This window comes from Dasypus novemcinctus, chromosome 3, assembly GCF_030445035.2.
Source record: "Dasypus novemcinctus isolate mDasNov1 chromosome 3, mDasNov1.1.hap2, whole genome shotgun sequence".
NCBI lineage: Eukaryota > Metazoa > Chordata > Mammalia > Cingulata > Dasypodidae > Dasypus > Dasypus novemcinctus.
In genome coordinates this window covers 129,528,441-129,542,842 of record NC_080675.1, presented here as the reverse complement: position 1 = coordinate 129,542,842, position 14,402 = coordinate 129,528,441, and the positions used below count along the sequence as shown (strand labels likewise).

Below are 14,402 nucleotides of genomic sequence, written 5' to 3'. Positions count from 1 at the left end.
ACCCGTCACGCCCGCTCCCGTCCTCCGCACCCGTGCACCCCCCTCCCGGGCCCCCGCGCCCTAGCCCGAAACCCGCACACACTCACACACGCCCCCCGCCTCCCCACCCCCAGCGGAGCCGTAGGTGTTTTGCCGTCTCCGCCGGGCCGCAGTGCGGCTGCGCGCGCTGGGCTGCCTCGCGGGCTGGCAAGGCAGCGGCGGCCGCGGCGGCGGCGGTGGCAGGGCCGCAAGCGAGCGGCGGCGTGGGGAGTGGCGTGGAGCTGAGCCTGGGGCTGCAGCAGCGCCGGGCGCCAGGAGTAGAAAGCCCCGGGGGCGAGGAAGGAAGGGCGGGCCGCCCAGTCCCTGAGGAAGCGTTCTTGGATTTTGGGGGGAAGCCTTGACGCTCCACACCACGTCTTCAGACGCCCCCTCTTCACCCCCTAGCCCGGCCGCTGACTGGAGGAGGCGGCGGTGGCGGCGGCGGCGGCGGCGGCGGCGGCGCACGGGTGGGGGAGCTGAGGGACGCCGCCATGCCTTTCCCGCGGTGAAGCGCCCGGGTCGTGAGGAGCCGCTCGGTCTCCCCGGTGATGTCCCCCAGGCGGCAGGCGAAAGCGACTCACTCGAGCCCTGGGGTAAAGGCCTAGCTTATCCAGCTTCCTCCTCCTCCTCCTCTCCCCCTCCCCCTCCTTCTCTCCCCACTTCGTCCTCCCCTCCCCGTCTCTTCCCTTCCCCGCGCCCCCATCTTCCCTCCCTCCCTCCCTCCTGCCCCTCCAGCAGCGATGGCAGAGGAACAACAGCCACCACCACAGCAGCCTGATGCCCATCAGCAGCTTCCCTCCAGTACCCCCAACTCAGGGGTGGCTCTGCCAGCCCTTGTGCCCGGGCTGCCAGGGACAGAGGCCAGCGCGCTGCAACACAAGATCAAGAACTCCATCTGGTAAGAAGAGCCTCCATCGCTGGGGTAAAAAAGCCCAGGCACATTTCTGCTGCAAAGGGGTTGGGGTTGGGGGTGGCGGGTGGGGGATCCGAGGAGGAGGCTGATGCATTCATTGATGCGGGGTCCCAGGGTCGAGTGCATAATATTGGGAGTCTGGAGGTGTGGGGACTTTGCATCACCTTCTGATCTCCTTAACTAAAAAATATGTTTTTACCCCCTCCTTAATTGGGAGTGCAAATAAACAAGTTATCTGTAATTTTCAGTTAGTGTAAGAGGAATATGGGTAGAAATTAAGTCGTATTGTGTGATGGTAGCATGGATTTGGAACTGGAGAATGTGAAATGTGTTTACTCCTTTTTTGCAGTCATAGAGGGAGGAAGAAGTGTATTGTGAATTTTCACCAGACATTGTGCGTAAGAATATTAATATGCAGCACAAAACCTCATGTGTCTCCTCTTCCTCTCATTTGGGTTAGCTTCTGTTTCTGGAGGTTTTGCCACCTTCATTCTAAAATTAAATTTCCTTTCCAAGGAATTTATTCTTTGCATTAATTGTGAAGAAAGTGCTTCTTTAGCATAATATTTATTTTAAGGTGGTAGTTTACACTATAAAGAGATTTTTTTGAATTTTACAAACGGGAAATCAAATAAATGTCTTACCATTTCGTGTGTCTTTATTTAGAAACCATGGATGAAATATCCTTTGCTATTTCTGTACTTTCTATATGAGAGTTTTCAATTATTTTAGGATTATATTGAACTCTTAAAAGACTGGTGGCAATCCTTTAATAGTTAAATACATTGAGTAAGTCCATCGTGTTAGAACCGTTGCAAATATGCTTTTAACCTGAATTTGCATTGTTTTTTTTTTTGTGGGATTCTTTATTAATTGATATTTTTAAAAAGTACCACTGTTTTAAAAATGGAAAGCAATATTTAGAATTTGACTTAAGAGATTGCTTTTAATAGATGTTTAAAAATACAGTGTAAGTGTGTGTTAAAAAAAGCTCTGATTTTGAAAATGAAATCTTTTGCAGGTCCATCATTGAATATGACCACTAAAATATCCAAGCTTTATATTGTTTATTGTGATTTAAAAATAACTGTATCATAAAACTAATGGCATGTATTTACACATTTAAAAATTGACAATTTTTAAATGTAAAATTAAGGTTTGCTATATAGTAATTTTTGTTATTTCCTTGGCATGCATTCATGTTGTCATGATGCTAATATGAAGTAGGTCAGTGCAGCTTTAATGGTTTCATACTGCATGGTAGTTGGCAGTTCAGTATCTTGCTTTCAGTTTTAATTTTAAAATGAAATTTAAATATTTTAAAGGAGAATTTTTTGGCTTTAACAATGGATATGCTGTCGAAACTTGAATAGGTTAGATAAATATGATTGTCATTGTGTGTGATGTGTGTGTGTATGTGTGACAGAAAGAGAGAGGAAGAGAAAGGGCTTTATTCTTCAGATGGATACCCTCCCTCCTTTTTATAGCTGTAGTTTTAAAGATAGAGATGCTTAATTTCCTGCGTACGGTCAGGATTTTCACAAAACCAGAGTGTTTTTTTTTTTTTTAACCATGATGCAACTTAATGTCTCTCAAATTATCATTAAATTGTATTAAACACCTTGGTTTTTGAATTCAGATAAAGAATAGCCAAGTTAAAGAACTAAAATCCTTTATGAGAACAATAGGAGAAAGGAACCTTCACTTTATGTTTTTAAAATAAGGATGCTTTGTATAGGCAACTGAATGATGCGTTTGACTAATAGTGATAGTGGAGTGTCTTTTTATTGGTAAATTATGTGGTTTAATTATTCTTTCATTGATAATTTATATTTACACGCCCATTACAACTAACTGCTCTGAGTTTAACATGAGAAAAGTCCTGAAGTAGAGTGGACTTCAGTTTTGATATTTGCCCAGAAAAATAATAAATGGGTAACAAACACCTTAATACCAAAAGGTGCGATTTAAATCTTTATTTTAAAATTGTAATGGCACACTTACTAGCATTTAATTTCCCAAACTAGAAATCCTATTTGCACAGACGATTTCTTCATGTTGTATTTAAAACATCAGAATAAACATTAATGGATATATTTAAAGTATATTCCTATACTCCCTGCTTCCAAGACTGGATTTATATTATTCGAGTGATTATATAACATAAAGAGGTTAAAAATGAACCTTTACTATCATCTTCTCCTAAGAAATATCATGAGCATATAAAGTAATATAGATAAGAATATAATACATTAAATTAAAAGCATTTTAATAAATAAGACTGCAACTCGATGTATCTCATTCTGCATTTTTGAGACAATAAAATCTTTTTACCAGTTATTTAAAAATCTGATAATGTTCTGAGAGAGTATCAGCTTTGCACTACTTCCTATCATCATTTGGCACCATTGGTGCCATTACTAAGAATTTAAAAGTACATTAGAAAAAAATGTGGCATTTACATTTTTCAAATGGGTTTTGCATTTAAGTTGATCATAGCTTCTGAATTACTGGACTTGCACATCATAAACAAGCCTGTACTTGTCCTCCTACTCTAAAATATAAATATAGTATGTGATGTAGGCCTTTAGCTGGACAATGAACAGCTCATAATTAATGTATTCTTTTTATTAAATTAAAATGCAGTTTGATAAAAAGTGTATGTCCATTGTAATTTCAAGCTTTAAATGTGTCTTTGGAAAAAAAGGAAAGATGGTACTTAATGAGATAGGAAACTCGATTCTTTTTTTTTTTTTTTTATTGACTTTGTAATAATATTACATTAAAAATATATATGTGAGGTCCCATTCAACCCCACCCCCCCACCCCCCCTCTCCCCCCCCCCAACAACACTCGTTCCCATCATCATGACACATCCATTGGATTTGGTAAGTACATCTTTGGGCACCTCTGCACCTCATAGACAATGGTTCACATCATGGCCCATACTCTCCTCCATTCAATCCAGTGGGCCCTGTGAGGATTTACAATGTCCGGTGATTACCTCTGAAGCACCAACCAGGGCAGCTCCATGTCCCAAAGACGCCTCCACCTCTCATCTCTTCCTGCCTTTCCCCATACCCATCGTCCACCTTGTCCACTTTTCCCAATCCAATGCCACCTCTTCTATGTGGACATTGGATTGGTTGTGTCCATTGCACCTCTCTGTCAAGAGGAGGCTCAGATTCCACATGGATGCTGGATGCAATCCTCCCATTTTCAGTTGTAATCACTCTAGGCTCCATGGTGTGGTGGTTGTCCTTCTTCAACTCCATCTTAGCTGAGTGTGGTAAGTCCAATAGATCAGATTGTAGGTGCTGGAGTCTGTTGAGGCTCAGGACCTGGCTATCACATTGTCAGTCCAGAGATTCAAATCCCCTAAATATATCTTAAACCCCAACATTAACTGCACCTCCAGCACATTAGCATGAAAGTGGAAACTCGATTCTTAAGAGTTGGAAATATATTTTGAAGTTAGCTCTAGAAAATAAAAAGATACTGCTAACTTGATAGTGTTATTTGTATAATCTGTTTATGGATACCTTCAACTTAAACCCAAATTAATAAGCTTCACCTTTCTTTACCTTCCTCATTTCCTTTCCATACACAAAGGTCCAAATCACTTAAACTCCTCACTTAAAAGATTTATTTATAGAGGTTTTAATACTGAATGTGCTATAAGAATGCTATTTGTATTTTCTAAACAGATTTTGAATATAAACTTTTCCATTAAAAAAAGAGAAAACTAGTAGCCCATATCTTTTTTTCTAACTGAAGACTCATAATGGCAACTTAAAACAAAGACACAACCTCACCTATGAACCACTGCAAACTTCTTTAAGTTATATTGCATCCCTCTTTGGTTACCCATAAGAATACTAAAACAAGTTTTCCCTTATCTCCTAGTGTCTTCATAGTAAAAAATTAAAAATAAATAAGTTTTTATTTATGCATAGAGAATAGACCAAAAAAATTTACAATTTTCTTTTCCTTTTTACAACAGCTTTACTTGAAACCCTAATAGAATAAAGTTATAAAATTGCTCTGGAAAAAATAGTATAGAGAAAAAATTGCATTTGAAATCTCTTCTGCCTGTTTGTCATTGGTTGTATTTAAGAATAGATCATACTATATGGGTAAGATATTTGCAGTTAGGCTGTAACATAGATAATAAGCATTTACCTAGAAATTAAAAATGAATCCTGATGTCTTATTGTAGAAAATATTCTAATACCATAGTTAAACAACAGAGATTCTTAAAAGAATTAGTTATAGCTGCTTCTATTTTTATTTATGTAACTTTATCTGATATCATATCTTATCAACCTTTGCTTACAACAGTCCTGTAAGATGTGTCATCGTTCTACCCACTTTATGGAAAGGGATGAACTAACAGGGAGGCTGTAGGATTCCTCTGATTTAAGGGAAGCTATAGGATTCCTCTGATTCATTATCAGATGCTAGAAGCAGTTCTATGGCAAGAGTTATTTTTCTCTATTCAATCCTGTAAGGCATACAGGCTCCTGAGTCTACTAAATTTTAAGCTTAGAATGATAATCACAGTAGAATTCATATATGTGGATCACTTTATGCTTTCTAAATTCCAATTTAAACCAAACTTGAGCAATTGTGTTTTATTTATTGTAATAACAATAGATATCCAGATACTAAGTGATTCATCTTTTTTCTGACTTAGTTGTAGTGAGCAGATTATCGTGATCTATAAGGTTTACATAGTGATGCTGTATTAGTTCTAAGTTCTGCCCTCTTTACTATAACTTAGTAATTGAGTGTTTTCCTTGGTTCTGGGTCAGGCAATTTATAGCTCTCTCTGAGAAATAATTATTATTTCTTCTCCTGAAATGGGAAACACTATAAAGTTTACAACCCTAAGTCTGTGATCTTCATTGGATGGAGATTGAATGGTATTCATCAACTGGTTTTCATTTATTTTTGGTTAGATTTCTTTTCCTTTCCATTGCATTATATGTCAGTTGACATGTTTTCTACTGTGAGTTCAACCTGCCTTCTGAGTTAAGCACACAAAAGACTTAGGGCGATTTTGCTCCAGCAATATCCAGGCCAGCTGTGATAGTTGTGTTCTCAACACTAAGTGTTTCTTATTTCAGAAAGAAGACAGTTTCTTATTATGCTATCGTTTGAAGCTGATGAAATTGTCTTCTTTATAGACCAGAAAGCCAGGTTAAGCAATTTCAAGACCCTTGAGTTTCTGGCCTTGTTTAGCTTAGGTAAGGGATATGTGTATAAGTAATTGGCCAATTTGCCCTCTGATTTGGAAAATGTCTTGAATGGTGGTATGTGTAGAAATGATTTGGTGTCTGTCTTGCTACTAGTATTTTACATCATTGGAGAAAATGAACTTTACAATGGTAGATAAGGCAGAAGTGCCTTTCTTACTTGTTATGAGGGATATGCTTCGAATAAAAGCCCAAGTCAGATTGCTTTTTTATATCAGAAAAAGGATGCACACTAAAATTGTACAAATGAAAATAATAAAAATATTGTCATTTACTCATTTTAAAACTTAAGGCAAGAACAGTATGCAAGTACTCAACTGAGTACCTGCAAGATACAAAGTACTGTACTAGAGATTGGCATTTGAGGAATGCCCGTTCACTTGTAATATTACTCTAAACAGAAATGTACAGTAAAATTTCTCTTTTTTTCATCTAGGAGACCAGGGAAAGAGGTGATAAGATCGAAGTATTAATTGAGGGAAAAGTAGACCTTATAGTTTCCTCATCTATAAAATGAAAGGATTATACTAGATGAGCTTGCAAGTTCCTTTAGTTTAAATTTCTGTTATTGTGTTACTATATTAATATTGACAACAATAATAAAGTAAAAGACTAACAGAATTAGTTTTTCATAGGCAATCAGCAGAACATTTTTAATGTACAGATTAGTACAACTTGTCAGTGTTTCCTTACTTGTTAGTCCAGGAGGACTATTTAATATGTTAATCACTTGTTCTGTTATGTGAGATTCAGACTGCAAATATTTATTGAATATGTATTACTTTATAAGAACTGTTGTTGATTATGCAAAAATACATAAGACTATGTAGTAGTCTAGTCCCAATACAGTGTTGTGTCCTTGTTTTGTTTATAAAGAGGTGCTCAATGCTTATAAGCACTCACATAGGAACCTTTCATATAGTAATGACGTAATCTTTTAAGTCTGTAGTAAATATTATATTGTAAATTTAATTATGTAAATAAGAAAGCTATGTATTCTTTTCAGAATAATTTGTGTAGAGTTGAGCTTCACTGCTTTTCCTCTTCATCTAGGGTAGATATTTTAAAAGGTAATTGTGACAGTGTTCTTTGTGTGTTATATAAAACAAAATGTTAAGATGGTTACTCCTCATCTCTTTACCAAATTATACTACTTGAAAATGGGAACAGCCATTTTTATTCGTATGCTTACCCAGTGCCTCCTTTCTACTAGTCTCTCTTCATTTAGTAGTTTTAGTTGCTTTTCTGCTTTCTGGAGGGTTATAACAGTTCAGGTTAAAGATGAGCAGCATGGACCAGTAAGAAGAAGAATCTGCTTTCTTTGGGCAGGATGATAAAATGTAAGGAACAGTAAGTTTTAAGGACCTTAATGTAGTTGATTATAGGCAAAATTAAGATAGTGTTCTGCCTTATCCCACATGCTTTAGAACTTTAAAACATGATCAAATTTTTATTTCCTGAGACTGTAAATAAGATTTTTTTTTTTGGCACTTTTTTTGTTTCATGGACTATATTTATAAGAGGAAATATAAAGCTCGAGTTTTGGTTAATCATGTGCAATGCATCTATTAGGCACCTGTTAGAGTAGTTTCTATATATCTTACAAAAAGTTGATTGAGGGGGTGAGGTTTTATAGTTGTTATATCTAAGAACAAACTGAAAGCATACAGGTATTCCTTGCTGTTTGAATCTCTGTTTGGTTCTTGAGTTCAGAAAGCAAGAGATGTAAGAGTGATAGATATTTTATCATTCCAGTCTGTTACGTCCTGGAATTTTGTAAGGCAAGGGTTTATATTGTGTGTGATACCGTTTCCTCCAAACAGCCTCACCTGAAAAAAAATTGGTGTCTGAGTTTGCATAGCAGGGATTCAGAGAGTGAAGGATACCTTTATAGTCATTCCAACAAAGGATTAGCAAATTAATTGGAACTTGCATGTTGAGTCTGATTGATTAGTCTTGCTTGCCAAGGCCATCGAATAGAAATGATGGTGGGGTGCTCTATAATTGCCTTCCCTTTTCTCTGTGAAATCAGTCATTTTTAGTATTTAAAACTATATTTTATAGGAAGTCTCAGAACTATTGGTTATCTTGGAGGGTAAGATTTACTAGTGCTGTTCGTGTTGCCAGTTATGCAGCCTAATTTTAAGATACAAACAAGTATAGAGAGCACTTGGGCTTGTGTTTTTCTCTGCTTGTCTTTTTATTTTTTGTGTGGGTTTCCTATTTTGTTCATTGTGTGCTGCTTAGTAGCTTCCAAATGAGAACAGAGGATTTCTGTATTAAATGACTGCTTCAGTTAGACTAGCCATAATGCTTTTGTTTGCTTTCATTATCTTGTTTCTCTGTTTGTGCTTATGCTGTTCCCTTCTGCAGAAATAAGTTTCTAACGTTAAGATTTAACTCATTAAAAAAAAAAAAAGTCCCCTTGGAACTTTCTCCCAGAGAAAACTGATCTAAATTGTACAAGTTCTTTTTGTTTGTTCGTTTGGTAATTTAGACTGGCCATTTGAATGACCCCTTACTGGATTAAAATGAAACATCTCATTTTCTAATATGTATAATTCATAAGAATTCAGAGATTGAATATATCTGAAACAAAACAACCACTGCATAATCAGCTATTTATAGTACAGTAATAAAATATATTATGTGGATATGGAGATGCTAATAACTTGCCATTGTTTTTATAGTATATATAATATTTTTAAAATTTAGATGACTAAGAGTGCCACTTCTGTAGCATCTTTTTTGGAGTAAAGTCGTTGCTTCTGGGAGCCTAGGAAATGGTTTTGAACGGTGTGCTTCAGTTAATGTAAGTGAATCACTTCCTAATTGTAGTGTAGTCATTAGATCTATTAATTGCTTATGTATATAAACTAGCTATGATCTAAAATTTAACAGTCAGATTATTAAGTGCAGGGTCCCTTTTTCTGAAGCAGGCTCTATTATCAAGCAGCATGTGGGCAAATGTTGCATACATCACTTTCAAAGAAGTGGGAAGGTCAAAGATTAATCTTGAATATATAGACTCAAACAGGAAAAATTGAGTTCATATACATATATTTAATGTCTGCAAGACACAGGAGGTTAAAAAGTAATGAGACACTATTCCTACCTTTGAGACATCCATCCTCTTGTGTTGTACATCATCAATTAAATTTAACAAAAGTAAGATTTTTTTAAATATCGTAATGTTGTAATCAATGGTATAAATAAATACAGAATTAAATGAAGGAGGGATTCAGTGAGGACATAATATTTTTGTTGGCAAAATTCAGGATGGTCGCTTTAACCTGTATGACTTAGCATAATCAAGGGATGGGCTATGCACCCCAACACACTTAACAGTATGCTTGCTGGAGATCTTTACTCCCATTAGTAGGAATTAGATTCAGAATTGTCGGTGACTGAGCCTTGGCAATAAAGAGAATAATCAGAAGAAAATAGTTTGGGGAAAAAATTTGACTGAAGGATGGGGTATCGTCTCTAAATTTTCATTTGCAAAGGTTGAAGAAAGAATATAAAATAATAGTAGAGAAGAAAATCATGTGGGTGGATGGGTACTGGGGCAGAGGACCAAGAGCTGCTCCAGTAGTAGTTTTGGAAGAGGATTTGAAGAGGATGCGTATCTTGAATTGTCTCTCAGTGAATGATGGCTTAAGGAATTTGTTCTAACACATATCTCATTTCTTGCAGCGTAATCAAATGGTTCTTTTCCACAGATGTCTTTTCCTGTCACTTTAGACATGCCTTTGACTTCCTTAAAACAACAAACAAACAAGCTTAGAGAAATTTTTTTTGCAGTAAGTAAAACAACGTATTCATCTCAATGATCTAAAGAGAATCCTAGCCATAAGAAAAATAAAGTCATCAGATAAATGAAGAATGTAAATATTCATTTTATGAAAGAATAATGTGAATGATGAACAAATGTGCTAAAACCTTTTAATAATAAAATAATAAGCAGAAAAATACTATTTTTGACCAAAAATTTAGAAAACACTTTAAAAATATAATAATCACTGCTAGTGCTAATCTTACCCCTCGTTTCCTTTCCCTGTCCCTTCCATCCATTCCTTCAGTTTTTTCCACTCAAATTTTTGATGGAATAAAACCATCATCCATTATCAAAACTTTGCCATTGTCCCAAATAGACACTTGTACATATTAAGCCTTATCTCCCTTTTCCCTATAACCACCCCATTCCCTTAGTAACCTGTATTCTAGATTCTGACTCTCTGAGTTTGCTTTTTCTAATTACTTCATATCAGTGAAATCTTTTGTGTCTGGCATATTTCACACAATATGGTGTCTTTATGATTCATTCATGTTGTCACATGTTTCAGAACTTCATTCCTTTATAGGACTGAATAATAATCCATTATGTATGTATACACCACATTTTGCTTATCTGTTCATCAGTTGATGGACACTTGGGTTGCTTCCATCTTTTGACAATTGTGAATGATGCCACTGTGAACACTAGTGTGCAAATATCTGCCCAAGTCCCTGCTTCCAATTCTTTTGGGTATGTACCAAACTGGGTCATGTGGTAATTCTGTAATTAACTTTCTGAGGAACTACCAAATAGTCATCCACAGGGGTTGCACCATTTTACATTCCCATCAGCAATGAATAAGTGTTTGTATTTCTCTACATCCCCTCCAATACTTCTAATTTTCCATTAAAAAAAATAGTAGCCATTCATATGGGTGTGAAATGGTATCTCTTTGTGGTTTGCATTACCCTATTGACTAATGATGTTGAGCATCTTTTCATGTGCTTTTTGGTCATTTGTATATCTTCTTTAGAGAAATGTATTCAAACCTATTGCCCATTTTAACAGTTGGGCTGTTTCATCTTTTTGTTGTTGAATTGAAGGATTTCTTCATGTTATCTGCATATAAAAATCTTACTGATATATGGTTTCTGAATATTTTCTGCCATTGTGTAGGTTGTCTGTGTACTTTCATGATAAAGTCTTTTGATGTCAAAACTTTTTCACTGTGATTAGGTCATAATTATCACCTACTTTTTCTTTTGCTCCTTGTGCTTTAGGTGTAAAGTCTAAAAAAACCATTGCCCAAAACAAGGTCCAGAGATGCTTCCCTATGTTTACTTCCAGAAATATTATAGTTCTGATTTTTATATGTAGGTCTTTGATTGATTTTGAGTTGATTTTTTTATATGGTATAAGATAAGTGTCCACCTTCATTCTTTTGCATATGGCTATCCAGTTTTCCTAGCTAATTGAATGGACTTGGCACCCTTATCAAAAGTCATTTGGGGGAAGCAGCTGTTGCTCAATCAGTTGGGCTCCCGTCTACCACAGAGGAGGCCCTGGGTTTGTGTCCTGGGGCTGCCTTGCGAAGGCAGGCTTGCCCACACCCTGAGGAGCCACCAGCCTGCAAGCCTGAGGGCCCACTCAGTAAGGTGACACAACAAAAAGGGAGACAAGTAAAAAAAACCACAGAAGAGCGCATAGCAAATGGACACAGAGAGCAAAAACAACAAGCAGGCCACAAGGGGGTGGGGAATAAATAAAAAAATAAATACAAACACACAGAAGAACACACAGCAAGTGGACACAGCAGACAGCAAGCAAGCCACAAGGGGGGGAATAGAAAAAAAATCAGTTGGCTATATCTGTGAGGGTCGACTTCTGAATTCTCAATTCTTTTCCATTGTTCTATATAACTGCCCTTGTGGCAGTCCTATGCCATTTTGTTTATGCTGGATTAGTAATAAGTTTTAAGAGAGGGAAGTATGACTCCTCCAACTTCAGTTTTCTTTTTCATAATAGCTTTGGTGATTTTGGACCCCTTACCCTTCCCTATAAATTTAATGATTGACTTTTCTATTTCTGCACAAGGAAGACTACTAGAATTTTGATTGGGATTGCTTTTGATAGAATTGACAACAATATTCAGTCTTCCAATCCATGAACATGGAAGGTCCTTTAATTTATTTAGGTATTTTTTTTATTTCATTTAACAGTGTTTTGTAGTTTTCTGTGTACAAGTCCTTTACATGGTTGGTTAGGTTTATTCTTTTAGTTGCTATTGTAAATGGAATTTTTTCTTGCTCTCTAAAGATTGTTTGCTTGTTTTAGCTTCCTAGGCTGCTTAAGCAAATACCATGAAATGAGTCGGTTTAAAGACTGACAATTTGTTCACTCAAGGTTTTGAGAAAGGAAAATGTCCAAATAAAGGCATCATCAAGGCAATGCTTTCTTCCTGAAGAATGTAGCATTCTGGGCCAGTGATCCTTGGTTCCTCTGTCACATGGCAAGGTACATGGTAGTATCTCCTGGTCTCTCCTTTCTCTTCTGGGTTCTTTTTCAGTTTTTGATTCTTGTGGCTTGCTTCCTGTCTGAATTGTTTTCTTGTAAAGGACTCCATTAATAGTATTACAGCCCATCCTGATTGAGGTGGGACATACCCTACCTGAAGAAACCTCATCAAAAGGCCCTATTTATGATGTTTTTATACCCACAGCAATGGATTTAAGAGCATTATATTTTCTAGGGTACATATAGCTTAGCTTCAAACACCACTCCACTTTCTAGTCCCCCAAAGGACCTGTTCTTTCTTTTTGCAAAATGCATTCATTCCATCACAGTATCCCAAAAGCCTTAAGTCATCTCAGAAACAATACTTAGTACAAAGTCCCATCAAAATCATTTATGGGTCTAATCTGTCCTGGGGCACAGTTCCCCTCCTTCAGTGGACGTGTGAAACACAGAGAAGAAATTATCTTCTGATGTCCAATGGAGGGACAGGCATAGGAAAACATTACCCTTCCCATTAGGAGAAATTGGAAGGAAAATAGTGGTCACAGGTCCCAAACAATTCTGAAACCCTGTAGGCCATACTACATTAGATTTCAAGGTCTGAGAGTCATCTATGGAATGTTTTATCTTCTGGACCTGATGAAGAGACAGTCCCACCCCTTCTAAATACTTTTGCAGTGGCCATGCTCTCCCTGAACAATGGGTCACAGGTCCTACCCTCTCAGAGCACTGGGTAGTGGCCAGACTCTCCACACACCCTGGGCACAGGTTCCAACTTCTCTGAGCATTGGGGTGGCAGCATTCTTCCTGAACACCACCTGGGCAGAAGGCCCTCCTTTTCCAGGTGCTGGGCATACTTATCCTTTCCACACACATGGACGGACCCACTCTCTTGGCCCAAGAAGATGTCTTTGATCCAGACCTCAGCTTCCATGGTTCTGCTCTTGAAGTGATTGTTATTTCAATTTGTCCCTTCTCTCTCCCTTCAGGCTGGCAGTGCTTCTGTTCATACAGATCTCACAAGAAATTTGTCAGCTTCGCGTGTAGTTCACAGGGGTCCAAACCATCAGACAAAAGAAAATTCCACAAATCCTTCCTGTGTAACTGCATTTCCAATTCTGACTTGCATAGAATTGCTGACTCATTCCATATTCAGTTAAATCCTCACATGGAGAACTATTTTCTGTGGAGTCGCTTTCCAGGAGCTCAGAATTTTCCAAGCCATCAATTTCTAGTTTCTTTGTACCTAAGGTTTCAGATCTTAGTTTATCCCTTTCCTCTCACATTTTACTGTAAGCAGCAAGGAGAAACCAGGCTGCATTTTCCACATTTAGCTTGGAAATCTCCTTGGCTAAATATTTAAGTTAATCACTTTCAAGTTCTGCCTTCCATTCAGTATCAGAACTCAATTTCACCAAGGTCTCTACCATTTTTATACAAGGATCATCGTTCTTTCAGTTTCCAGTAACACATTGAGCATTTCCTCCTACACCCTAATCAGAGTACCTTTAGCATCCATATTTCTACCAACAGTTCTTCAAAGCAATCTAGTCTTTTCCCGTAAAGCACCCACCGTTCTTGTAGGTGCTACCCAATCTCCGGTTACAAAGCCGTTTTTACATTTTTTGGTATTTGCAATAGCAGCACTCTACTTTCACGGTGTTTTAGTTTCCTAGGCTGCTTAAGCAAATACCACAAAAGATGTTGGTTTAAGCAATGGAAATGTATTCACTCAGGGTTTTGAGGCTGGGAAGATGTCCAAATCAAGGTATCATAAAGGTGATACTTTCTCCCCAAAGACTGTGGCATTCTGGGCCAGTGATCCTGGGTTCCTCTGTCACATGGTATGATACATGGCAGCATCTCCTGGCCTCCCTTCTCTTCTGAGTTCTGTTTCAATTTCTTGCTTCCTGCACTTTCT

General features: G+C 37.7%; 1 protein-coding gene across 2 annotated transcripts in view; it reads left to right on the top strand.

The window, feature by feature from the left end:
• Positions 1–468: 468 nt before the first annotated feature.
• RFX7 (regulatory factor X7) overlaps positions 469–14,402 on the top strand; it is a 143,925-nt gene continuing 129,991 nt past the window's right edge. Inside the window, exons 1-2 of one of the 2 annotated variants that reach the window (XM_071214209.1) lie at positions 469–611; positions 754–916. In XM_071214209.1, the coding sequence (XP_071070310.1) occupies positions 759–916 (158 nt within the window). In that variant the 5' untranslated portion in view covers positions 469–611; positions 754–758. Of the gene's footprint in view, positions 612–750; positions 917–14,402 lie in introns of those variants that run through there. The other variant, XM_071214208.1, reaches the window with a different exon arrangement.